This window comes from Equus asinus, chromosome X, assembly GCF_041296235.1.
Source record: "Equus asinus isolate D_3611 breed Donkey chromosome X, EquAss-T2T_v2, whole genome shotgun sequence".
In the NCBI taxonomy this organism is placed as follows: Eukaryota; Metazoa; Chordata; class Mammalia; order Perissodactyla; family Equidae; genus Equus; species Equus asinus.
Genome location: NC_091820.1, coordinates 61,645,801 through 61,672,743, shown reverse-complemented (window position 1 = coordinate 61,672,743; position 26,943 = coordinate 61,645,801). Strand labels below are relative to the sequence as shown.

The following is a 26,943-nucleotide window of genomic DNA, read 5'->3' as shown; positions in this document are numbered from 1 at the left end:
AATGCAATGAGAATGAAGGGAAAACACAAAAACTAGATGAAGATTTATACTGAGCAGGCTTTAAGGAAAATACTTTCTCTTTCTCCTAGGGAGTTAAGTTACCTTGGATGTTTGCGCCTCCTCCACAAGTTTGACAATTTGAGAAAGGGTTGTGTCTCCTCCAACGTGGGTTGCACGGATAAGTAGTGACCCATTCTGGTTAATGGAACCAGCAATTACTGTGCTGCCAGGTTTCTTGGCCACAGGCATTGCCTCCCCTGTATAAGGAATAAAGATAAGATTTAGCGAGCATAAATAAACACTATCTTGAAATGTACCATTATTTGTTAAGTCAAAAAAAATATCTAGAAAAGAGATTCTTATTTCTGAAATAGAATCTGGACAAATGCCTAGGTGAAAGTTGCCCTACCTCTTCCCTTATATCAATTCTGGGCCAAGCCCAGGGGTGCATATCTTAAACTGGGAAAACCTAATATGTTAGCTCTTGTTGGCAGATACTTTTGGAGCTCCAAAAGGGAGTTCTTGTTTGTAATAACTACTGGGGAGACATGGGGTGCTGCTACTCCAATTTAGTGAGCCAGGGTCAGGGATACTAAATTTACTACAATGTGTAAGACAGTCCCCTGGTACTAAGAGTTGTGCCATCCAAACTGGCAGTAGCACCCCTATTGAGAAACAGAGTCCTAAATGATTTCCACATAGTCCATAAGCTGAGCTTCTTCCGGCACCATCCTGAGGGTTGAAGGAGGAAAGGTGTTATTTTGCTTCTGCTCTGGATTGGCCTTAGTTACGTAAGATCTCTCAAACTGCTCCAGGTCTGCTCCCTTAGAGCAGACCCGGATGTGGGAAAACCTGGAGTCCTATGCCAGCTCAGACTAGACCAGTCTTTAGAGCAGGAAGACAAAATAGTATTTGCCCTGGAAAATTTACCTAAGTCTATTGGGCTCTACAGCAGAATGAAAACTTCCTTTGGCTATACATTCTAGTAATTAACAATCCTCAGTAAAAAGAGCCTTGAGTAGCATAACTAAAACCACAAAGTAAACCTGTATAAATTGATTTAATATACTCTTAAAAAGAACTCATATTGCCTTTGCTCATTATATACTCATTCCATACTTTCTACAAAAAGCTCTTTACCTTTCATGCCTATTTTGAATTAACACTTTGGATTCACTTCACTTTCATGTCATGATCCTCTGAAAGAACTTACCTGTGATGAGAGACTCATCTACCATAGAATGTCCTTCAATAACACGACCATCCACTGGAAATTTGCCTCCTGGAACCACTTTAATGATGTCTCCACGTTGTACAAGTTCCACATCCACTTGTTCTTCACTGAATGTGAGTTAAAATAAAAAGCATCGTGACAATATGCTTCTCAGCCTGATCCGTCCATGCGAGCTTTTTATTTAGCTCATGTCAAACTTGTGGCTCCACAATTGCTACCACTGGAAGCCAGAAGCTCTATTTAAGCTAGCAACTGCAATGTCAGTCCTGTCCACTGCTGGGGAACAGCTCAGTACTGGCTCAAAGTAGGCACTCTAAATATTTGTAGGACAGTCATTGAATGAATAAATGAAAGCTTTAGAAAATAATATAATGGGGTTTTATTTCACTAAACAATTTATTTGTGTAAATTTGCCTAAACAATTTTATGAGTATACAAATGAGAAATACAAAAGAGTGAAATCTTTTCAAGCCTTTAGCTCTAACTTCCAGTTTACAGGTAACACAGGAGTTATAGAACAAGTTAAATGGCACCACAAGGAAGCAAAGAGACAAATTCAGACTGTGGGATATTCTACAGGACAACTGATGGATGTTTCTTTCACCAACCAACTGTAGAGACAGGGAGGAGTGGGGAGGAAGCAAGGAGGGGAAATGGAGGGAGGAGCTGTGTAGATTAAAAGAAACACGTCAGTCAAATGCAATGATGAATAGATCTTGTTTAAATTCCATCTTAAACTAAGAAACTTAAAACATTTTGGAGACAAAGGGAGAAATATGAATAAGGACTGCGTATTAGATGATATTAAGGAATTATTGTTCATTTTGGTAGATGCAATATGGTATTATAGTTATATAAGAATATGTCCTTTTCTCAGAGATACTACAGGAATATTTAGCAGTAAAACAATATGACTGGGATTTACTTTAAACTACTACCACAACAAGAGAAAGAAAGATAGGATGCATAGATGAAGGGTGGCAAATACAAAGAATTGCTGAATGTGAGAGACAGATTATGTAGGTTCATCATACCCTTCTCTCTACTTCTGTATATATATATGATATTTTTCATAAGAAGTTAGAAAAGAGAAGGGGGAAGAATGAAGATAAATACCTCAAGAGGATATTATCAGAGTCAAGAGTTACAATAGTTGCTTCTGTAGCTTGTAGTGAAATTAGCTTGGCAAGAGCCTCTGAGGTTTTGCCCTATAAATTAAAACAAACATGTTAACAATGCTGAGGAAGAAAAAGCTCAAGTCTTACCTAAAATAAAGATACAATCTTTAACATTTACTCAAAAGGCAGCTTTAGGAATATTAATTAGTTCAAATGAGAAAATGTTTCACTTCAAAAATACGAAGTACACAAATATAAAATGTATTACTAGGTATAATTTATAAATAAACAATGTAAATTAATAAAAACATCAGGAACCCAATAGGTACAAGGGCAAAGGACACGAACAGGTAATTCATTTAAGAAGAAATATAATACCTAATATGTGGAAAAATGTTTATCCCTGCTATTAATAGAAGAAACGCAAACTAAAGCAACTCCATGATACCATCTAATGCCTACTAACTTAGCGAGAATTTAGACAGGAGTAAATGCTGATGAAGTAGTAGTAAAACAACTTTATTAACATACCCTTGCTGGCAAAAATTGTTACCGTGTGTGGCATGAGCCATAGAAAGGTGCATGCCCTTTAATCATATCCTTTGTAATTTATCTTAAGATACTAATTCAATAGAAATAACTATTAGACATGAATATGTTTAACGCAGGATTATCTAAAATTAAAAATTAGAAACATTCTAATTGAGAACAAAACCAGAATGGTTTAGTAAATTACAGCAGATTGATTTGACAGAATATTATGCAGAAATACCAAATAATTATCTAGACTGCAAAAAGGAGGAAAAAACCTTATAGTGTTAAGAGTAGAAAGTGGTATGTAAACTATGTTTGCCACTCTGTAAAATATAATCGTATGTAAAACAGGATTAGAAAGTGAGTTCCATTATAGCATGGGATTACAGGTGAATCTTTTTCCATCATTATTCAAAATCTTGTGGTCACACTAAGTTTTCCATTAATAACGTGATATAAATAAATAAAACAAGTACTGCTCAAATGTCTCTCTCAAAATAAACATGGACATATGATACTATCTACAGTATTAATTCCATAAATTTGATAAATCTTCCAAAGGAATATTTAACTTAAAATATTGCCCAGGGGCTGGCCCGGTTGCACAGTGGTTAAGTGCGCACGTTCTGCTTCTCAGCGGCCCAGGGTTCGCCACAGTTCGGATCCCGGGTGCGGACATGGCACCGTTTGGGATGCCATGCTGTGCTAGGCGTCCCACATATAAAGTAGAGGAAGATGGGAAGGGATGTTAGCTCAGGGCCAGGCTTCCTCAGCAAAAAAGAGGAGGACTGGCAGTAGTTAGCTCAGGGCTAATCCTCCTCAAAAAAAAATAAAATGTTGCCCAAAAACACTTCCTTCAGTAAATGGTTAACTACATAAATCAATGTATATTCCCAGTACGTGGTCTAGAAAATATTATGGTCATTTCTCCACACAAGATTTTAACAAATGTCAGTCTTTCTTACTTTACCTTTGCTATATGTTCCAGCCACCGGCCTAGTGCAATAAACACAAAAAGCATAGGAGGTGTGTCAAAGAAAGTAATAGGGTTCACTTTGGCTCTCTCATACATTGCAACCAGAAGAATAACCAAAGAGTAGGCAAATGCAATGGTGGTGGCCAGCACAATCAGCACGTCCATATTCGCAGTTTTATGCTTCAGTGCTTTGTAGGCCTGAATGTAGAAGTGCCAGCCTCCGAAAAACTGTAATATAGAAACAATAATCATTGCTTTTTTAAAAAATGCGGAAATTCACATATATACCTCAATAGCTAAGACACAGTATCAATGTTAACTTCCTTTGGCTTTTATCTAATCCATAAACACTAAGGAGAGATTCTAAGCTGCACCGATAGTGTTTGTATTTTAGCAGAGATGTGTGTGTAGGGATTCAAATCTCTGTGCAAGCCCTTGGCAACTGTCCTCTATGATCCAATGGATATTTCATAATATAAGCATAGTCACATGGTTCTTGGATTTTTCTTTTTGAACTGGGGAAAGAATTACATTCTTCTAACAAGGATTTTTTAAATAAAACTCACCTCCCCCTTTCCAAAATTTAACCTAAGTGGTATATCACAAGCTATGGGATCTGTGGCTGTTTTTGTTGGAAAACTTAACTGAAAAGCTTATTTTTCATTAGTATAAAGAAACATACTACGATGTTTTAAAAATCATTATTGCCTTTTATAAGGGTCAGAAAAAGGAATAGATTTGTTATTAGACTAGGAATTAAATTAGGAATTTATTAGATGAACACTTAGATGGAAGTGTTTCACAGTAAAAGTTTATCTTGGAGATAAAGAGAAGAACTGAAAACATACAGAAAGTAATGAACTCAAGTGCCAGGGAGAAATAACAAAAACAATAATATAATATAATAATTATTATAATTACTTTATTTTATATAATAAATTTAAAACATATTTATAATGTATTTAATAGAATTAATATAAATATAATTGGTTCTAATATATTTAATATAAAATATTAAATATATTTTATTATTATAATAATGTAAATTTAAATATAAAGTTATATCCAATAGCAGATATGAATACCAAATTCATATCTGAATATGAATTGCACTCTTATTATCTGTTTGTCACTAAACAATATCCTTAAGGAGTTAAGTGGAATTTATTATCTACTTTAACTAACCACTCAGTCTAAGATTATTTTTGTAAAGCATCCAGCATAAAATAATCAGACTTCTGGCTAATATCTGATCTGCAACTGAAAATAGCCTTGCCTGCCACATTTTGGCTATTTTTCATTATTAAATACACTTGCTAACATTTCACTTGCCTGTACAGGTACACACAATAAAAAGGATAGCAAATTCATAATGGACAATCCTGGCAGGATCTGGCGCTCCAGGAACATAGAAGAATGAATGTGGATCATTTCTTCTTGACTTATGTTCTGATTATGGTGAAGAGTTTCAAGGTGGTGGTCCATAACCATCATATATATCATCAGCCCCATTACAGGAATACAGAAAAATAGGCTCACAAGGAAGGACCGTCTCCATCTTATATAGAAAAGAAAACTCATTTTAGTAAGTAGTTAATGGTTAAAGATTCTATGTACTATAGAGAAATATAAATTGTGACCACTCCACCCAGTATAGGGATGATGTTATAAAAACCCACATGCTAAGAGGATGTTAAATTTGTAACGAGGAGTCAAAATCTGTTTTTCACTGACACTCCGAAAGTACTTACTGTCTTATTTCTCGTTTATGGTCTAGGTGGCTTGCTGACCGATCCTTCTTGACCAAAGAAGCTTTAAAACCTAAGCTCTAAGGAAATTCATGAGAAAACAATTATTTCACTGAACACATAAATATTATATAGAGAAATTCTAAGCCATGGTATTGTCATTAAGAACAATTCAATTCAATTACTGGGTGCAAGTCAATCTGGGAAATACAAAGATGAAAATGTGCTTCCTTCCCTTAATTACCTTTGTTTCTAATCTTTCATCAAAGAAAGGAATATTTCCTCAAGTCTAGTTAACATCTTCCTACTGTTCTCAAATTAATGATTTAACTCAAGCGCAGCTGTCCTCAGTAGAGGTTCCTATTATAACAAAAAGTAAACTAAAGCCTCCAATAAGCAATTTTGGAAAAAAGCAGAATCTGTTCCTTGGTCAGGCTGACAGAGTGTTTGATGACCTACTAAGAAAGAATTCAGCAGTAAAAACATACATTTTATGTTTAGACAAGCATCATCTACTAGTACCGATGTATATTAATCACTTTCTAAAAAATTTTAGCTTTGACATCTACCTATCCATCCATCCATCCCCTGAACAAGTACAGAAAATTGAATAATAGGCCACAAAAGCTAGCCCATATTAAATCTATTATTCAACGCCTTGCATATGCAGTCTTTACTCTTGTTCTATCAGAAAAAAACACAAACAAAAATGTTCCTCAATAAAACAAAGTATAAAAAGAAAACTACACCTAAGTAAGACTCATGAGCATAGACAGTAACATACACTATACTTTCAAGTGCTAAGGAAAATGCTGCCATCTTATGTTTGTTGGCAATGTAACACAGTGAAAAGAGCAAGCACAAGCTTTGGAGTCAGATTAGGCTCAAATCCCAGCCATGACACTTACTAGCTATGTGACTTTGGGCAGGTGACTTAACTTCTCTTAACCTGAGTTTCCTCACCTCCAAAATGAAGATGACAGCATTCTTGTGAGAATTAAATTAAAAGAGTTGAAGCTTTGCAATCTTGGTAACTGGCACATAGTAGATACTCAATAATATCAGCTCCACAAAGATGTTAATGGTATTATTACCTAAACTAATAGGATCTTATCTGAACCATAATATACTTTAGATCATTAGAACACCAATGCTATACCACACTGAAACTTTTCAAGCACGTTCAAATGTACTACCACTTAAGATTAATTGAAGAACACAGGATGAATTTGTCACAATGAAAAGGATTTGGTCTTTTAAAATTCTTACTTTAACTTAAAAATACATCATTTGCTTTGACCTAACAAACAATAAAGCATCTAGCAGGATGCTCCACTTTCTTAGTGATTAACATGAACCTTACTCAAAACAAATTGTATTTTACTTCCATTTTCTAAATGATTTGTGGTTCTACCTTAAGCCTGCACCTGATTAATAGTGCCAATGTGCCTTTGCCTAACTCTTCTTGATAAAGACCAAAAAAAAAAACGCAGACACATTTACATTAAATCTTGAGGCAGATGTTGTTTACAGTAAACGAAGGGGTCAGATTTTTTTCACTGTCTCTATCTGATACAAACCAGAAGTGATTCAAGGGAGTGCTGACTGAACCGGTAAGAACACAGAAATGCAAAATCTTGGCACTTACTTCAATTGTATGGATAATATCTCTGGGACCAATAATTTCTGGATCGTATTTAATATGTGCTTTGTTGGTTGCCAGGGCCACAGAGCAGTAGAAGATCCCTCTGTGTTTTGTGAGGGTAGACTCTATTTTATGTACACAGGAGGCACATGTCATTCCTCTCACCTGTTAAAGACAAACGCTTCGTTAACCAGAAATATACTGTTTCCTCCATCAAACATGAGTTATTAATTTAAACTAAAAGAACTGTTGTAACATGGAATTAACACAGATCTTATCTGCACTACTAACACGCTTTAGATATGATCATTAAAACACCGTTTTGTATCACACAGAACAAAGATATGGTCCCAGCTGCAATAAGTTAAATAGTAGAGGATCTCATTAATAGTCTCCCTATTCCTGTCAAGGAAGTGGTAGAGGATTTGATTATCTATCATTATTTCTTGTATTCAATGCTTTGCTTTCCTCTAGATTTTTTTTCATGCTGCTGAAGTGTATAGCTTTTAGTATTACTTTCAGTGGAGGTTAATGGATGACAAACATGTTCTACCTTTGTCTAAAAATGTATTTTGCCCTATGTCTATTTTTTTTTAAATGTTACTTTTTTATTTTTATTTTTTGAGAAAGATTAGCCCTGAGCTAACTGCTGCCAATCCTCCTTTTTTTGCTGAGGAAGACTGGCCCTGAGCTAACATCCGTGCCCATCTTCCTCCACTCCATATGTGGGATGCCTGCCACAGCATGGCTGGCCAGGCGGTGCCATGTCTGCACCTGGGATCCGAACTGGTGAACCCTGGGCCGCCAAAGCAGAACGTGCAGACTTAACCACCATGCCACCGGGCCAGCCCCTACCCCATGTCTTGAGTGAGGTTATAGTTCAGTTGGGTATTAAATTCTAAAATGGAGGGTCAGGACTTCTAGCATGACTCTGTGAAGAGCTCAGCAAATCCTTTCCCCAAAAGGCAATGATAAAACTGGACAAAAGTTTCAAAAAACAACCACTGAAAGACTCTGAGAAGTGACCAAAGTGTATACAACAAATTATGAAGTATTTATTCAAGAATATCTACTGAAGGGAAATTCTTCTCTCCATAGAAGCAATGAGAAAACTGACAAAAATTATCGGAAGGAACTTTTTCAGAAATTTAGAAATTAAACAAAAGCTTGCAGCAATCCAGGAAGCATTTATTCAAGAAAATCAGATAAATTCTGATAAAACAGCAAGCTATGTGGCATTATAATTTGCCTTATTCCCACTCTCTCCCCTCCAGCTCTGTGGTAGCCATGAAGACCAAAAGCCCACAATCATGGTGGAAAACAGCATCAGGGAAGCCACCAGATAGGGCAGAAAAGGGTTAGAGTTCCTTTGAAGACTCATTCCCAGAAAAGTAACACTATTTTACCTGTCTGATGGTTCTCTGAAATATCCTACTTGCAAAGATGTCTGTGTTTGTCCTAACCAGAGCTCAGCGAGTACAAAAAGCCTTTTCCCAGGGAGAATTTCTCAAAAACAATTAGAGGCAATTATTTAACCTTGTGGCTGCCTGAGTCAATGGAAAACAGTCGGGGCAAACAATAGCCTAACCAAAAACCCTAAAAGGAAAAGCTGGGAAGCAAGATGTTCATAAGAGTTCCAACATATTCCTAGGAATCTAGCAGGCCACGCTCATGCATAGGGTTATGCACATGTCCAGGGCTGTGTGCATGCTCAGAAAAGATCTGAAAAGGCCATAATCTCTCACGTCAGGCTGACCTTTAGGTCCTGCAGAAGGAGGAAGTGAAGGCTAAGGCAAAATTGACAACTGCATGCTAGAGCATTGAAGGCATGCCCCAACGTTACACAGCTCCTCAGCAAAGACTGGGAAACTTACTGGTTCCAGGTATTTAAGGAAATCTCTGTACAATCATTAGCTGACCACTGAGCTAACCAAGTAGAGACTTCAGTGGCCACACACAACAAAGAATATAGACTTTATAGAATTAGTTCAGAAAAGTCACTAAACAAATAATAACAATGACAAACAGCAACAACCTTGAGGAGGGGGTAAGAATCTTATTTCCAGAGTTACCACACTATATTTTCAACAAAAAATTGTGAGACATGCAATGAAACAAGAAAGTGTGGCCCACACACAGGAAAAAAAAATCAATAGAAACTGTTCCTGAAGAAGCCCAGACATTGGACTCACTAGGCAAAGATGTTAAATCAGCTATTTTAAATATATTCAGTGAACTAAAGAAAACCATGTTTAATGAATTGAAGGAAAGTATGATAACAGTACCTCACCAAATAGAGAATATCAGTAAAGAGATAGAGGTTATTAAAAAGGACCAGTGGAAAGTCTAGAGTTGAAAAGTACAATAACTGAAATGAAAGCAGTGCCTATAGGGAAATTTACAGCTGTAAATGCTAATATTAAAAAATAAGAAAGATCTCAAATAAATAACCTAACCTCCCACCTTAGGACACCACAAAATGAAGAGCAACCTAAACCTAAAGCAAGGAGAAGGAAGGAACTAATAAAGATTAGAGTGAATATTAACAAGAGAGAGAATAGAGAAAATCAATAAAACCAAAAGTTGGTTCTTTAAAAAGATCGACAAAATTGACAAACTAGACTGAACAAGGGAAAAAAGAAAAGACTCAAATGAATAACATCCAGAATGAGGAGTGATTGCTAATAGGTATGGGGTTTCTTTTGGGAGTGATGAAAATGCTTTGAAATTAGATAGTGGTGACAGTTGCACAACTCTGAGAATATACTAAAAACCACTGAACTGTATACTTTAAAAGGGCAAGTTTTAGGGTATGTGAATTATATTTCAATAAAGCTATTAATTTCTAGAAGTCTTTAAAAAATAAAAACCTACCCATTCTTTTTAATAGCTGCTTAGTATCCCATAGTATGGATGTACCATAATCTAGCTACCTAGTCCCCAATGACTGACATTTAGTTATTTTCTATCTTTTGCTATTATAAACAATATATAACGAACATTTTTGTACACATTTCATTTCATACATATGCAGATATGTCTGTTGGATAACTTCCTACGAGTGGAACTTCTGAGGCAAAGGCTATGTGTGACTTTACTTTTGATAGATATTGCCAAAGTCCTCTGCTGAGAACTTGTATCAACTGACATTCCACCAGCAATAGATGAGAGATCACACAGGGTTAAAAAATTGTTTTTTATCTTTACCGATCTAACAGATGAAAAATGGCATTTCGATGTAGTTTTAATTTGCTTTACTCTTATTACAAGTGAGGTTAAACATCTTTTCATATGTTTTAAGGAGGCACTGTTTTGGCTCTTCCGTGAAATGCCAGTTCACATCCTTTGCCATCTTTCTTTTGGGTTGTTGGCTCTTTTCTTATTGATTTATAACAGTTCTTCATATATTAAGAAAATTAACCTTCATCTATGATATGAATTACAATTATTTTACCTGCCGTTCGAATTTATTTATGGTGTTTTTATCCCAAGAAGAAATTTTTATATACCTGAATTTACCAATCTTTTCTTTTATGAGTTTTGATGTGATATTTAGAAAGGCCCTTCCTACTGGTATTTTTTAAAGGATGGATTAGATGTTATCACTGGGGAAGGCTGAGGAGAGGCTACATGGAAATTCCCTGTACTATTTTTGCAACTTCTTTGCGAGTCTAAACTTATTTACACAATGGATTGATGGACTGATGGAATTGTAAAATCTAAGTAGTGTGTATGAGGGTATCCACTATACAACTCTTTTGACTTTTCTGATGTCTGAGATTTTTATAAGAAAATATTGAAAAAAAAGGCTCCAAATACTTCATCTAGTAATTTCATGGTTTCAATTTTTCCATTCAAATTTTTTTGCGAGCTGGAACTTACTTTGGTACAGGGTTAAATTTTTTGTTTTAATTGTTTAAGTTATATGAATAAAACTTGAATTGCGTGGTTGGAGAAAATAACCATTTTAAACAAATAGGCCCTGCAGCTGGTTTTATGACTTCAATTATAAAACTCAAGTCTTTAATGCATCTGGAATTTATTCTTTCACATGCTACTAGGTAGATACTATATTTGAAATGTTGATTTTTATTTATTCATTCAAACCCAATTCTTCTTTTTTGGTTCTTAATAGAGATATATGATTATCTTTTACATTCTATGCTTGAAGGTCACCATTAAGTCATATTTAATCTTTTCATTTTCCAGTTTCCTTAATTTTCCTTTTATGTCTTATTTTCCCAACCTTTAATTATCTTTTGGACTCTTTTCTCAATCTTCACCATGTTTTTTCTGGAAGTTTTATTAAATCACACAAAAATTCTTACTTACAACAAGTTCCAAAATGCCATCTCCGCCATCAGCATTTTCTATTACAGTGGCTCCAAACCCAAGTTCTCGGATGAACTCAGCTATCATCGGGGGTTGTATGACAGCAGGATTATATCTTACTTCTGCCTTGCCAGCCATCAGAGCCACAAGTACAGAATATATTCCTAGGAGCATTGATGAGAAAAACAATTCAGAATACATTCCTTATAAAAAGAGTAATGTTATAGTAGTTTATTTTTTCATTTAACTGTGAAAGGATTAACGTGAATCTGGAGAAATTTATTACTTAACTTTTACACCGTCTTGAACCAAAACCAAATAAAACTATGTGAAAACAGGGCCTTATTTTCTTAAACTTTTTATTATGGAAATTTTCAATTATATATATATACACACAAAAGAGAGAACAACATAATAAACCTGATGGACCCATCGCCCAGCTTCAACAACTATCAATAATACTGGCCTGATCTTGTTTCATTTATATCCCACCCACTTTCTCCCTGCCCTCAACTCTGATTATTTTGAAGCAAATCCCAGACATCATATCATTTCATATGTAAATATTTAAATACGTATCTCTAAAAGATAGATTCTTCTTTAAAAAAAAAAAGCCATAATACCATTGTCACACCTAAAATAAAATAATTCCTCAATATTATCAAATATCCAATCAGTATTCACATTTCCACAATTGTCTCATAACCGTTTATTACTTTGTTTAACACAGTTGGTTTTAATGGGGATCCAAACAAGGCTCATGAATTGCATTCGGTTGAGATCCTATCACGTAAATACAAGCATTTTTAGAAACTAATATGACAGAGTCCTAGAGAAAAGAACTCATATACTTAGGAAATCACTGCAGTTGTAGCAAAGAATCCAAGAATGTACCAATGTACACATTATGATATTATCAAGTAATGGTCATTTCTTGAAATTCTCAAGTTTTATGTCTGACACTCACTAATCTAAAACGCTCTTATTCCCAGGGGAAAAAGTGCCACACAACTTGTTAACAGAACAAAGGAGTTCATTTTACGGCAGTCCTGCTGTTCTCTGTGCAAGCCTTTTGTTAACAACTGTCCCATTTCTCTAGGCCAGCGATTGCTCTCGTTACCAGGAAGAAAATTAACTCCGTATAGCAGAAAGGGCAGTTCTTTCTAGGAATCTGTAGCTACCTGACAGGGGAAGGGATCAATGGTCCAGAGGTCATCTCTGGGGATTGACCAAAAAAAAACAAAAAAAAAAAACAAAACCCACCAAATATTAACCTAGTAATAGTTTTTAAGAAGAAAACAGAGTAGCTAATATAATCTAAGTTTTCTATATAACATGCTTACACTCTGGGCTTGGCAGGTACCAAATAATTGAGAGGATCACTTCATGGGAAAGTGTCAATAATAAGAGAAGGATAGAGAGAAAGTAGGAAAAATCTTTTTACTCCAGTTGAATGTAATCTAAAGCCAAACAGAAATAGAAGGAAAAATCTGATTTCAAAATATATTTCATACTTAAACAAAATTATGGATAATTTTTAAAATTCTTACTTCAAACTATAATTAGAACTCTTTCTATTCATTTTTAGAAATGTAATGCAGGCTAAATGGAGGAAAGACCAATGTCACTTAGTTTAAAAATAAAAGTGAATGTAGTGACCCCAGCTAGGCGAATGGTATTTCCTAATTGGGTTAAGAGGTGGTAAAGGGGATAGTAGGAAATAATTGGAAGATTCAGGCAAACGGATTTGTTTAAAAAAAGATTTGTAATTGGCATAGGCATTGCTTGTCTCATGAAAAAGGCTATTTCTGAATTGCCTGAAAATAGTTGGTTCCAAAATTAAACAGGAAACTTGCAAACTTTTTACTTTCATTTGCTTGCAACTTCCCTCCTTTTCTTTTTTAATCAATCAAAGTGTAATATAAACTTCAGCCTTGACTGCATTCTAATTAGATAGATATAATGGAGGCTGAAATGAAGGATGCAGAAATGACAAAATGCAGACAGAATATTGAGCTGAAGAAGGCTCTGTATAACATACATTTTGTTATAATAATGTTCTGGCCCTTATATATAAGATGATTCTACTGGCCACAGGCCTATACTATTACTATATAAACTTTGAGTTATTTCCCCAATAGTGAGGATAAACTTATACTAATTTTACTTATTCGGCCCTTGTGACTAATAGCATGTATCATTAAGATACCAGGGGCTCGGGCTGCCTAAGTACCAAACCTATGACTTCAATCTCATTAAACATAATCACATATCTGTATGGTTAACAAATCTATTATGCCATACTGTGACGTTTATTATTATGAGTGCAGTGCAAATTTATAAGCTAAAACATCTGAGTATGACTGAATAAAAAAAAGTTGTAGATTTCCTAAGATTTTGTAAACTAAAATTAAAACTTGTACATAATATTAAGTAACTTTTGAACATTTTTACTGCAAGCAAAGATCAGCAATAAAACTGCTGGAAGAGAACAATAATTCTAAACAAACTTGTTTTTGGTCTGGGTATAGTAATATTAAAACTTATGGATCCTAGTTGTTAGTGTTAAGCATAGCTTTATCAGAAAATTTATATGTTTCTTAAAATTCATTGCAGCCAAGGTCCATAAAAGATAGTAATCTTTTGTATTTCCTTCTGCTATTTTCCCACAAATTTCATTGACGTTAAAATGTGATCATGAGGCACTATAAAGGAATTACATCTAAGGGAACAAAACACTAATAAAAACTGGCTGTCAGGACGTCAATGCTGTCCTACACATGACTGATAGTCTTTATGAGGCCTGGGAAAGAATCATAAACATGGTTACAAAACACATAAGAGGACAAAAAGGACAGAGTCCTCAAACTAGTACACAAAGTAACAGGCGTTGAGTTTCTCACCTTCTTCTCGTCTTAAATTCCGCTCAATGTTTGCTACACAGGAAGCACAAGTCATACCAGTGACCTGTATGTAACACTTAGATGAAGTCTTTGCCTCCTCCTTGTCGTGCGTTGGTGTCATCGTTTTAGGACAAAATTCATTAGTTGAGGTCAAAAGTGGCATTTCCGAAGAGGGCTGAGCTATTACTACCAACGGCTCATTTGTATCTGGTGGACAGGGAAAGATTCTGTTCATTTGAGGTATTCTCCAGCTGCAGCCTTGTCATTCATCACAATCCACACCTCCAGGTACTGCCAATCCATTCCTTTAAAACCAGCTTGGACCTACAGACCTCAGCAATGTTATCTTTACACTTTCCAAGAAGTGACTTCAAATATCAATACTGCCCATCCTAGTTCTCAGGAAAATCTGAACTAATTGAATAAACAAAACTTTTGTCATATCAAGTTCTTCCAGCCATTATCTCCTCCCAAACCCCAGGTAGAGAGTAGTTTGTTAACAGATAATAGCTCTTATTTTTATAATGAATTTTTATCATCATGTTAACGATTTGCACACTGGCATTAAAGCAATTCATGCTATAGTAAGTGGAACAAAAGCAATTTACAGAACAGCATTACAGTATGATATCATTTAAAAAACTTTTTGAGTGTATGTATACGTGAGAACAGGCACGAGAAAGCCTGGGAGGCTACATACCAAACTAGTAATGGCGGCTACTTCTGGGGAACGGGGTTAAGACAGGAAGAGAATGACAGATGAACACATTTCCTCTATAGACACTTCTGCATTGTTTGAATTTTTAACACTAATATATAGTATTTTTTAAATTAAAATATCTTTGTGGACAATGGAAGAAGAGGCAAGGAGGAAGTCAGCAACCTTCATTGTGCACAAAGGAGTACTCAGAGGCTCTCTGCATAGAATGTTTACGGACTGCGGGACAGCGGAAGCTCCTAGCATCCCAAAACTCCCCGGCAGCCTCAGAAAGTCTGCTGTTATGCTTTCGTTTCCCCATTGCAGTATTAACCCCCTCCCAAGCAGGGAGACATTACTCTCTCTAGCACATCCATGCACCTGCGAAAAAGCCAAAGATGTTCTACTCTCCTGCAGAGAGAAGGAAAAGAGGTGACGTGGAAATTTCCACTAACCTATCTAACTTGTTCTTGCTTCCTCTTGGGCAAAAAGCTGGTTCGGGTCTATTTGACTAGCTCACAGAGGAACCCCTGCATAGCAGAGTTGGTTTTCAAGATGGTGAAGAAGGGCATCTTTGGAAGAAACTTTTTTAAAAAGCTCATTTCCGGGGCCGGCCCAGTGGTGCAGCGGTTAAGTGTGCACGTTCCGCTTCGGCGGCTCGGGGTTCGCCGGTTCGGATCCCGGGTGCGAACATGGCACCGCTTGGCAAAAGCCATGCTGTGGTAGGCATCCCACGTATAAAGGAGAGGAAGATGGGCACGGATGTTAGCTCAGGGCCAGGCTTCCTTGGCAAAAAGAGGAGGATTGGCAGTCGTTAGCTCAGGGCTAATCTTCCTCAAAAAAAAAAAAAAAAGCTCATTTCCCTAATGAATAATGATCTAGACTTCTCAAATCAGTATCATAATGGCTCTTAAGTTTTAATGCAACTACAATCACCTGGGAGATCTTGTCAAAATGCAGATTCTGACTCAGTACATGTAAGGTGGGGCCTAAGATTCTATATTTCCACCTAGCTCCCAGATGATGACAGTACTGCCAGTCTGGGTATGGCAAAGAACACTGAAAAGCAAAGGACTACATTCTCCCAGTTCCAAAATTAGTCAGGCTCTGGTCTTAAGTGAATCATTTTAGAAAACTATACTCATTCATTCAGATTATGAGAGCACTGTTTAGAACACAGAGGGCAAAATTTACCAAATAGTACCACTATGTTAAAGAATTCAAAAAAGAGGCTCATTTGTCTAAAGAAAATAGTTTTGGCTTTGGAAAAAACCCATTATTTTAATCTAGCCAGGAGTTTAACTTATTCTCTCATAATTATATCAAGACTTAATTTTGAACTTGGACAATGAAAAAAAAAGTTTACACTGCCAACTACTTTAGGTCTTCTTCCAGAGTAATTTAGTTATTTCACGCACCAGAGGTAACCCAGAATACCATCTGCCATTTTCACACTCTAGAAGTACAGTATTAAATTAAGTCATAGAGGTAGTCACTTTTAGCTACCTTGGCATGACCTCTCAATGAGGATCCATAAAATCGTGACCTTTACCCCAGTGAGAGTGGCAAGCAGAAAAGCAGAAGCTTCCATCTTCGACAGAGGCAGTGCAGGTATTAAAAAGCCACATTGAATTAAATGGCTAGTTTCTTTAAATTAGCTTTTCTATAGGCTGTAGCAACATGACTTATCCTTAAATGAATTCAAAAGGAAGGTTGACTTTCCTGCACTTGAGGCAACAATCAGAAAAGAGTCCAAAAATTTCAAGGAAGGGTTTCCAATCTGATCCTCAAAACTGGTAGGTTTAGTGTCTGAAGTAATGCGAGGAATAAATATATAATCAGAAAAATGGCTTAAAAAAATTAAAAACATCATTTCTGCAACCTACTCTCAAAAGATGCAGACAAATGTATGTGTGGTACATAGGTGGGTGTGTGTGTACGTATGTCTGTCTATCTATCGACAGAGGAAGACAACGATAAAACAAATGTAAAATATTAACAACTGGGGAATCTGAGTGAAATTGGTTAACAGGAATTCTTTGTACTATTCTTTCAGCTTTTCTGTAAGTTTGAAATTAGTTAAAGATTAAAAAGTTACAAAAAAGGAAAGGAATTTGAGTATTTTGTTTGCTTTAATTGGTGAGTGAAGACTTAACTTTATAGGGGCCGGCCCCGTGGCCGAGTGGTTAAGTCCACGCACTCCACTTCAGCGGCCCAGGGTTTTGCCGGTTCGAATCCTGGGCGCGGACATGGCACCGCTCATCAAGTCATGCTGAGGCGGTGTCCCACATGCCACAACTAGAAAGGCCCACAGCTAAGAATATACAACCATGTACCAGGGGGCTTTGGGGAGAAAAAGGAAAAATAAAATCTTTTTTTAAAAAAAAGGACAACTTCATATATGATGTCTTTTTAAGAGAATGAGGAGATTGATGGTCACGATAAAAAGCAACTCCCATTCTTCTCACTCCCTTTTTTTTTTTTTTTTTGAGGAAGATTAGCCCTGAGCTAACTGCTGCCAATCCTCCTCTTTTCACTGAGGAAGACTGGCCCTGAGCTAACATCCATTCCCATCTTCCTCCACTTTACACGTGAGATGCCTACCACAGCATGGCTTGCCAAGCAGTGCCACGTCTGCACCCAGGATCAGAACCGGCAAACCCCAGGCCGCTGAAGCGGAACGTGCGCACTTAACCGCTGTGCCACTGGGCCGGCCCCTCGCTCCCTCCTTTAACATTTACAGCACACCCAGGACTAGTTTGACATGAAGATGAAATGTGCCAATCCCTCTCTGTCTGAGAATGGGTCATAGTGGTAGACTGTGAAGCCTGGATCAGCACTGACACATTCAGAAAATGGGTAGCCACATTCTGGTGGCATCTTAAACTCATTGATTTCTAGTAGAAACACAGAATGCAGTCGTTTGATGTGAATCTTTTATCCCAATAATATGGGTCACTGTAGTCAACTCTTTTATAGTGATGTTCACCATGCCAAGGTTTTTTACCTATTCCTCATGGCCATTAATGTGTTTGTTACGAGTTCTAATAGATTCATGGCACATAACAGGTTCCTAGAAATTATTTGTTTGAATAATCGATTCCTGGGGCTCTTGACAATTGTAGGTTGAGGTAAAATTTATTGTAAAAAGTTACTGAACGTGTTGCATTCATGGTTCCTGAGGACTAGGTAGAGGAGAGACCTGGTGCCAGAGACTATCAAGTACTCTTGAATTCCACTTACTAGTCAGATCACAATTTCTCCTATTGCTCGAGTCCATCTTGGGAGCCACGTAAAGTAATTAGAAAGTTGCTTTTGCTCTGCTCACATTTGTTACATAAAACTTTACAAACGCTAGCTATTTAAAATTTATTATTTACTATTACATTTTTATTGCCTTATATGAACACTGTTAATATAGATTTAATTGATTTTATTCACAGAGGTCAATGCAGCAAATTATTCCGACCAGTGCATCTCAAACTTTAATGTGCATATGTATTCCCTAGAGAGCTTATTAAAATTAAAATTTAGATTTTAATTTAATGGGTCTGCAGCGGGCCGGAAAGTCTGTATTTCTAACAAGCTCCCAGGTGATGCTGATGCTGCTGATCTGTGAACCATGCTTTTAGTGGCAAAAATACAGACCCAAGTGAATAAGACAAATTCCATTTTGGGGTCTAGTCTTAAAGTTTGTGAGGTCCTTGCTTACGGTAATGACAGACACCAGATTTGATTGTGAAAAATATTTCAATTTTATACCATATGCGATATAAGTTGATAGGATTTGGGTATCTATATGTAAGAGGAACAGGAATATCACAGACTAAGTAATTTGTTTGATATTGATGTAAACTAAATTTATTTATGTAGTGTCCATCATTGACAACATAATGTATCATGTATGCCAAAGTATTTTAATTTAATAGAAACTCTGAGGAATAATTCAATATTATGAATTAGTGAAATATGAATTAATATAATTTCAAATACTGTCATTTTGAAAATTTTAAAAATTATAAGCAATGATAGATACAACTAAATTTTGCTGAAACTAATTTTAGTCATTTTTTATGGCTACCTGATAGAGTTTCACTTCCAATATTTCCAATTTAAACTCTTCTTCTGATTTCATAATTATTTATTTTTTCAATTATGGATTTCCTATACTTTGTTCAGACTTTTATACTGGAAGCTCTTTAACAGTTTAGTATTCTCTATGAATTTTCTAATAGGGAATTATGTATGTTTTTTAGAGGACAAGAATCTTGGTCTTTTGAGATTTTCTTTATTAAACAGAATTCTAGGTGGGAATGTAAAATGGTGCAGCCACTTTAGAAAAGAGCTTAGCAGTTCCTGAAAAAGTTAAGCATATTCACCATATGACCCAGAAATTCCACTCCTAGGTATATACACAGGAGAAATAAAAACACATATTCATGTAAAAACCTTAAACAAATGTTCACAGCAGCATCATTCCTAATAGCCCAAAGAGTGGAAACAACCCAAATTTCCATCAACTGATGAACAGAGAAACAAAATGAGGCATATACATACAATGAAATACTAGTCAGTAACAAAAAGGAATGAAGTGCTGGTACATGTTACAAACATGGTTGAACATTTGTGTACCTTGAAAACATTATGCTAAGTGTAAGAAGTTAGACACGAAACGACAAATATTCTATGACTCCACTTATATGTACCTAGAGTTGTCAAATTCATAAAGACAGAAAATAGAACAGTAGATAACGGGCTGGGGGAGGGGAAGAGGAAACGGGAGTGACTACTAATGGTTATGGAGGTGATGAAAATGTTCTAAAATTAGATAGTGGTAATGGCCATAAAACTGTGAATACACTAACCACCACTGGACTGTGTACTTTAAAAGAGAGAATTTTATGGTATGTGAACTATATCTTTAAAAAGTGAGAATTCTATAATTTCTACTATTTGTCATGAATATGAAAATTCAGAATGTTTGGAATGTCTCTGGGTCTTCTTCCAATGACACTTACCTACCATAATAATTTGAGCATGTGTTTAATATAATTTTTTATGCTTCTCAGTTTTAGTGAGCTTCGAAAGAAAATACTGCTATTTGATATCCTTCATTCTGATAAGAACGGCAAAGGTTAATAACATTGTCTGGAAATTAGACAACTTTTGCATTGTTCTTTACAGCAAGAAATTTCATTAGGGCACTTCCAGTTTAATTTAAGCCTAGGTTCAATTCTAGTTCAAAACAACAAGTTCACATAGGGAAATTCCATTGGATATATTTTTGGTTTCAGTTCAAGGTAAGAGCTGTCAGGAAACAGGAAGACTTTAGGCTAGTTCTAGAGTTAGTTTAATTTGAATGCCTAAATTTAAAACCATGGTTAAAATTCTATTATTCATTCATGCCCTTTTTCTTTTTAAAATAACATTAGCTTCTCCCATTACATATGCATAAATATATACATACATACATCCTTGTCACAAAAATACTTAAAATACTTAAGAAAGCACAATGGAAAAACTTTCACCTTTATCTTACCACTCAAAAATAACCACTGTTAAAATTTTAGTTCATATCCTACCAGGAATTTTATTCATTTATATACACAAGTAACATATACATGGTATAAATCCTTTTACATGTGTTTATAAAATTTTGATCATATTCATACAGGTTTTAAGCTTATTTTTTTTTTCATTTAACGAAGTATCTCAGACACTTTCCTGTTGCATTAAGTATTTTAATACCATGATTTTTTATGGCTTCATAGAATTTCATCATATGGATATTTCACAATTTAATGCTTCTAGTTTTTAAATATTATAAGTAATTACGCAAACATCCTTACGCATCTTTGTATATATCGCTGGCTACTTCCACAACACTTATTTCCAAAAAGTGCAATTGCAGTGCCTATTATTCATTTCTCATTGATAAAAGCAAAATGGAGACAAAAGAACATTAGGGGAATGAAAGGAAAAAGTAATCATTACCTGACAAAGTAGCATCAAATCCCATGTCTTCTATTGCTTTTCTCAAAGTTTCTGGAGAGGTTAGTAGAGGATCATATTCAACAGTCCCATTGCCATTTGCAAGGGATACTCGTATGGATTTCACACCTGCCTTTTTTGATATGACACCCTCAATAGACTGCACACAAGAATTACAAGTCATGCCATCAATGTTTATCACGGTTTCTTGAGTGAGAGGCTGGCTAACTATGTTCAAAGGAATCTTGTGAAGAGAGGAGCCGGAGGGAGAGTTTGAGGTACTCTCAACTTCACTTGGAAAGCTGACTCTATATTGCCCCGGTGATATAGCCTCTATTGCTTTTCTCAGGGTTTCTGGAGTGACTAAGCTTGCATTGTACTTTACTATGGCAGACCTATTCTCTAAAGAAACTACTACGCTGCTTACATATTGGAGTGTAGATAAAGCACTTTCAATATTTGACACACATGATTTACAATGCATGCCATCTACGATGAAAGTGACTGCTGAATCATTGGTACATGATGGACTCCTTTGCTGTGGTCTTTCTGAGGATTTGACTGGTGTGTTCTTGAGACGTTCTATATCAATAGCTCCCAATTTGAGGAACTTGGGCTGTTTTTTGATGAATGCTGGAAAGCCCGCAGCTTCGATCTGCTTTTTGATTTCCTCGACTGTGATACGATGAGGTTGATAAACAATAGTAGCTTCTTGGTTGTCCAGGGAGACTAGTTAATAAAAAGAAAAATTACTGAAATTCAGTTACTCCTGGGCCACTTCAGAAAACATTCTGTAGACCAAGTCAATACCACACATGATTGTTTTTCTCTCATTGTTGTCATTATCCTTTCTTAAAATAATTCTGTTCTTTTCCAAAAATGTTATTGATATAGACTGGAAAAAAGTAAAAGATATGGCCACTAGATCTATAGTCTCCAACTTTCTGCATGCCTGAATAAATATATATTACAGGTAAAGAGGACCCCAGGCATGTTGTGTTAAGAACTATGAATTCCATGAACCGCCACCCCAGCTATGCTGCTAGTTCAAGACTCATGTAAGTTTTAAGTATAATCATTACCTTTACTGACATTAATCCTGGTAATACGCTGTACTTCAGATTTCAATGAAGCAGTGAGTATTCTAGTCCCATGGATTCAAAGCCCAGGCTTATAAAGCAAGCAAAAAGTTAAAAGGCCAAAACAGAAAACTAAGCCTTACAAAACAATCAAAGAAATAATACCAGATACATTACCTTTAATTCGCTGAACACCTTGCAGTTTCCCAATTTTTCCTTCAATCGTGCTAGTGCAGGAATGGCAGGTCATCCCTTCCACTTTCATCTTCACCATGACTTCACCTGCTTGAGCCATACTGTAATCTTCACAAGTTCCTGACTTTTTCTCCAGAGTTCCAATATCTAAACTGAGATCTGGAACCAGCTCTATTATCTGATTGGCAGTCACTACAGAAGGGATTATTGTCACCACTGCAGTTCTTTGCTGAGGGGAAATTTTAATGTCTGTCACACCCTTGGTCTTGAGCAATGTACTTTGGATATGGTCCCATGGTGGAGACAGTGAAGCAGTAACAGTGAGAAACACGGTGTCAGTTAAAACAGGCAGAGGGTTAGGATGGTTGAGAATGGCATCAAAGCCCATATCATCAATAGCTTCCTGTAGGGTCTTTGGAGTCTGTAGTTTAGGGTCATAAATAATAGTTGCACATTTTTCTTCCAGTGAAACCTTTGGGAAGGAAATTTCAGAAGTCAGTTTAATTAAATTCCATGACATAGAACTTAAAAATAGCAATCATGGCACTACATTTTAAAAGAATGAAACAATTCAATCTAATGGAGTTTCTCTATTAGTTCTCATCTTTTTTTTTCTTTTTGGTGAGGAAGATTTGCTTTGAGCTAACCTCTTACCAATCTTCCTCTTTTTTTTTTATTTTGCTTGAGGAAGATCAGCCCTGAGCCAACATCTGTCCCAATCTTCCTCTATTTTGTATGTGGGTTGCCAGCACAGCATGGCTTGATGAGTGTAGGTCTGCGCCTGGGATCTGAACCCACAAACGCAGGCCACCAAAGTGGAGCATGCTGGACTTAACCACTACACCATGGGGCCGGGCCCCAGTTCTCATCTGTACTATTCTCTTTGGAAAGAAACACAAAACATCTTGTGTACCTACAGGAACGGTAAAGCTGTATGTAGGTGTACGTGACTCAGGTACTGATCAGGCATTTGAAACGTGCGCTTGGACAGATACACCTGAGAATTTCACAACACAGTGCAAACTACTCTTTCCTACCGTCCCCTTTCACAAATTACTCCAATAATTCACACTCTATTAATTCAAAAGGTAATATAGGAAACAAGATCAGCTATAGAAAACAAAGGTGATACGAAGTTTAAACTTTGAAAATGTTCAATTAAGGTAACTTTGTTGGCAACAAAAGATATAAACATGCTAGTGTATGAATGAAGGCAATATTGATAGGGTTTTGTAGCATATTACTCCTATATCCTTCTAAGTCACTACAGCCTAGTATCACTTTTGTTCAAATAAGAACGTCTTTATCATTTTGCCTGATTTGATTATAAAAACAATGATTGTATTCTTAAAATTCATCTACTGTACATAATTTAACTACCATGACTGCATGCATCTCTTTGGATGACATCTTACAAAGATTTATGATGTAGTCACACACACACATACACACACACACTGGGTTGGGAGTCAGAAGATTTAAGTTCCAGCGTCAATTCTCCACTTATTAGCCAGCCACTCATTACTTCTACCAACTGAAAAATGGGGAAATATGCCCTATTATCTTCCAGGGTTGTTATAAGGATCATATGAGTAAATAGATAGGAAAGTAGCTCTTTGCAGCAGCGAGTTATATAAAAATAAGCACTGAATAATTCATTTTTTTTAGGATTTTATTTTTTCCTTTTTCTCCCAAAGCCCCCCGGTACATAGTTCTGTATATTTTAGTTGTGGGTCCTTCTAGTTGTAGCATGTGGGATGCCGCCTCAGCATGGCTTGACGAGCGGTGCCATGTCCATGCCCAGGATTCAAACTGGTGAAACCCTGGGCCGCCGCCGCAGAGCACGTGAACTTAACCACTTGGCCACGGGGACGGCCCCTGAATAATTGATATTTTTTGAGCAGTTATTATATTGCCTGGAACAGGAATTCTCTGGATCCAAAGCTGAGCATGACATAGTCACAGGCAGCAACACTAGAACAGAGAATACAGAAAACGGACACCCATTCATCTCTGGGAATATGGGTCAGAAAAGGCTTCTTAGGGGAGATAATACCTGAATGTTAAAGGACAAACAGAAATCTACAAGGCTACATGAGGCAGCGAATTCCAGACAAATGGAAGCACAAAAAGTAGAGAAAGATGACAGGCTGAAGAATTAGGCAACTGCTTTATTATGGGGCCTCTTGTATGCCAATAATGGTTTGTAATCTATCTTATAGGTAATAGAGAGCCATGGAAAAGTTAAGCAGGAGAATGACGATTATATTTGCATTTTTGAGAGGAATTATTTTGGAGGCACTGTAGTAGATGATGTCAGGGCGAAATGGAGTGGCACAGGAGGACAGGAGATCAGCTAGGGGGCTATTGCAATCCCAATAGTAGTATAAGAAAAGCTCTAGGGGGCTGGCCCCGTGGCTGAGTGGTTAAGTTCGCGCGCTCCGCTGCAGGCGGCCCAGTGTTTCGTCAGTTCGAATCCTGGGCGCGGACATGACACTGCTCATCAAACCACGCTGAGGCAGCGTCCCACATGCCACAACTAGAAGAACCCACAACGAAGAATATACAACTATGTACCGGGGAGCTTTGGGGAGAAAAAGGAAATAATAAAATCTTAAAAAAAAAAAAAAAGAAAAGAAAAGCTCTAAATTAAGGCATGAACACTGGGGGTAAAGAGAAAAGAGGGAGTTCCAAGATACATTTAGGAGGGCAAGACCTCATAAGGCGATTTTAGAGGATAAAGGAGATGACTAGGATGACTTACGGGTTTCTAACTTGGGCCAGTGGATAGATGGTGCCATTAACTGATACCAGAGACAGAAGAGGAAAATTGGAGGAAGTTAAGAGGTTGGAGTGGGTAAAGAAAGGGTAAAGAAAGATGATATATTTCGTTTTAGACCTGTTGATTCTGAGAGGCAGTAGGATATTAATGTTCTAACAGCAGTTAAAATATGGGGATGATGATGATGATGATGACGATTATAGATTACTGGTAAAAAGCTTTGTTCCATAAATTAAAAACAACTCCAAAACATAATTAAAAGTAATTCAGAGTAGGAAATCTCACTTTAAATTGTCTACAATAGATATATAGTTAAATCTTTCACTTATTTCAATGAACTTAGTATTTTTATTTCTTCTTTTAGCTTGGTAATCAGTGGCTACGTATTTGGTGAAATCTTGAAATGTGCCCATGGCATGGAAAGTTTCTAAGACTCTGCTAATTCTAGTTGGTGAGCTTGTTCTTAGTTATGGAAGAGATCACTAGCATAAATGATCCAAAACAGAAGACGTGGGAAAATAATTTATATTTTGTTTTGGAATACACTGTACAACATTTTCCATGAAGAAGCCACAGAACAGTCATATAGTTCAAACATATACTTTTGAAAGAGATGTAACATAAATATAGCCACCACAAAAGGAAGGCTTTTGTGTCTTTGTATCTTTGGAGAGATTCTCTTTTAAACTCTAATCTCAGTCCCCTGAGGTCAATTATTTTCTAATTAAGAAAATTACTTTAAAAAATTTAACCATTCAAACTAAAGGGAAGATGGAAAACAGATGAGGGGTGGGGTAGGAGTGACTATAAAAGGGCAGCACAAGGGAGATTTGGGGGTGACGAAACTGTGCTGTCCTGGTTGTGGTGGTGGTTAAACAAATCCATATGTGTGTTAAAATTCACCGAACTAAAAAAAAAAAAAAGAATTCATAGAACTGTAGGCCAAAAAGAAGTCAATTTTACTGTATGATATTTTTTTTAAACAAAAAAATGGGGCAGGCTCTGTGGCCAAGTGGTTAAGTTTGCACACTCCACTTTGGCAGTCCAGGGCTTCCCTGGTTCGGATCCTGGGCGCGGACCTGGTACTGCTCATCAAGCCATGTTCAGGCAGCATCCCACATGCCACAACTAGAAGGACCTGCAACTAGAATGTACAACTATGTACTAGGGGGCTTTGGGGAGAAGAAGAAGAAAAAAAAAAGATTGGTAACAGATGTTAGCTCAGGTGCCAATCTTTAAAAGAAAAATTAAATAAGATTAAAAATTCACTTCCTCAGCTGCTTTAGCCACATTTCAAGTGTTCAATGGCCTATGTGGCTACTGGCTACGATACAGGACAGGACAGATATAGAAAATTTCCGTTGTTGCACAATGTTCCACTGGACAGTACCACTCTAGGTACCACTATACTTTTCCTGATAAAACACCAAACTTTTAAAAAATGGAGAGGCATTCTTTTCCCTTTAGGTTTAAATACACTGTATCTGGTGCCTCTTAAATGACCTGGTTTTGAGCTAATCTTTTTTCCCCAAAAAGGTCAATTAACCAACATACCCAATGATAAATTGTTCTTAAAACTGATTTTAAAAGCAAAATACATGGACAAAAGTTGAAAACATGCTAAGTGAAAGAAGCCAGACACAAAAGGCCACATATTGTATGACTCCATTTATATGAAATACCCGGAGTAGGCAGAAAGGAGGTTATGG

General features: G+C 36.4%; 1 protein-coding gene across 2 annotated transcripts in view; it reads right to left on the bottom strand.

The window, feature by feature from the left end:
- ATP7A (ATPase copper transporting alpha) overlaps positions 1-26,943 on the bottom strand; it is a 132,218-nt gene that overhangs the window by 28,106 nt on the left and 77,169 nt on the right. For both annotated transcript variants that reach the window (XM_014865965.3, XM_014865966.3), the window contains exons 3-13: positions 22,435-22,924; positions 21,182-21,907; positions 14,491-14,697; positions 11,588-11,751; positions 7,259-7,420; positions 5,614-5,690; positions 5,195-5,420; positions 3,857-4,090; positions 2,351-2,442; positions 1,214-1,341; positions 103-257 (exon numbers count right to left, since the gene is read on the bottom strand). In XM_014865965.3, coding sequence (XP_014721451.1) covers positions 103-257; positions 1,214-1,341; positions 2,351-2,442; positions 3,857-4,090; positions 5,195-5,420; positions 5,614-5,690; positions 7,259-7,420; positions 11,588-11,751; positions 14,491-14,697; positions 21,182-21,907; positions 22,435-22,924 — 2,661 coding nt within the window. The remainder of the gene's footprint in view (positions 1-102; positions 258-1,213; positions 1,342-2,350; positions 2,443-3,856; positions 4,091-5,194; positions 5,421-5,613; positions 5,691-7,258; positions 7,421-11,587; positions 11,752-14,490; positions 14,698-21,181; positions 21,908-22,434; positions 22,925-26,943) is intronic.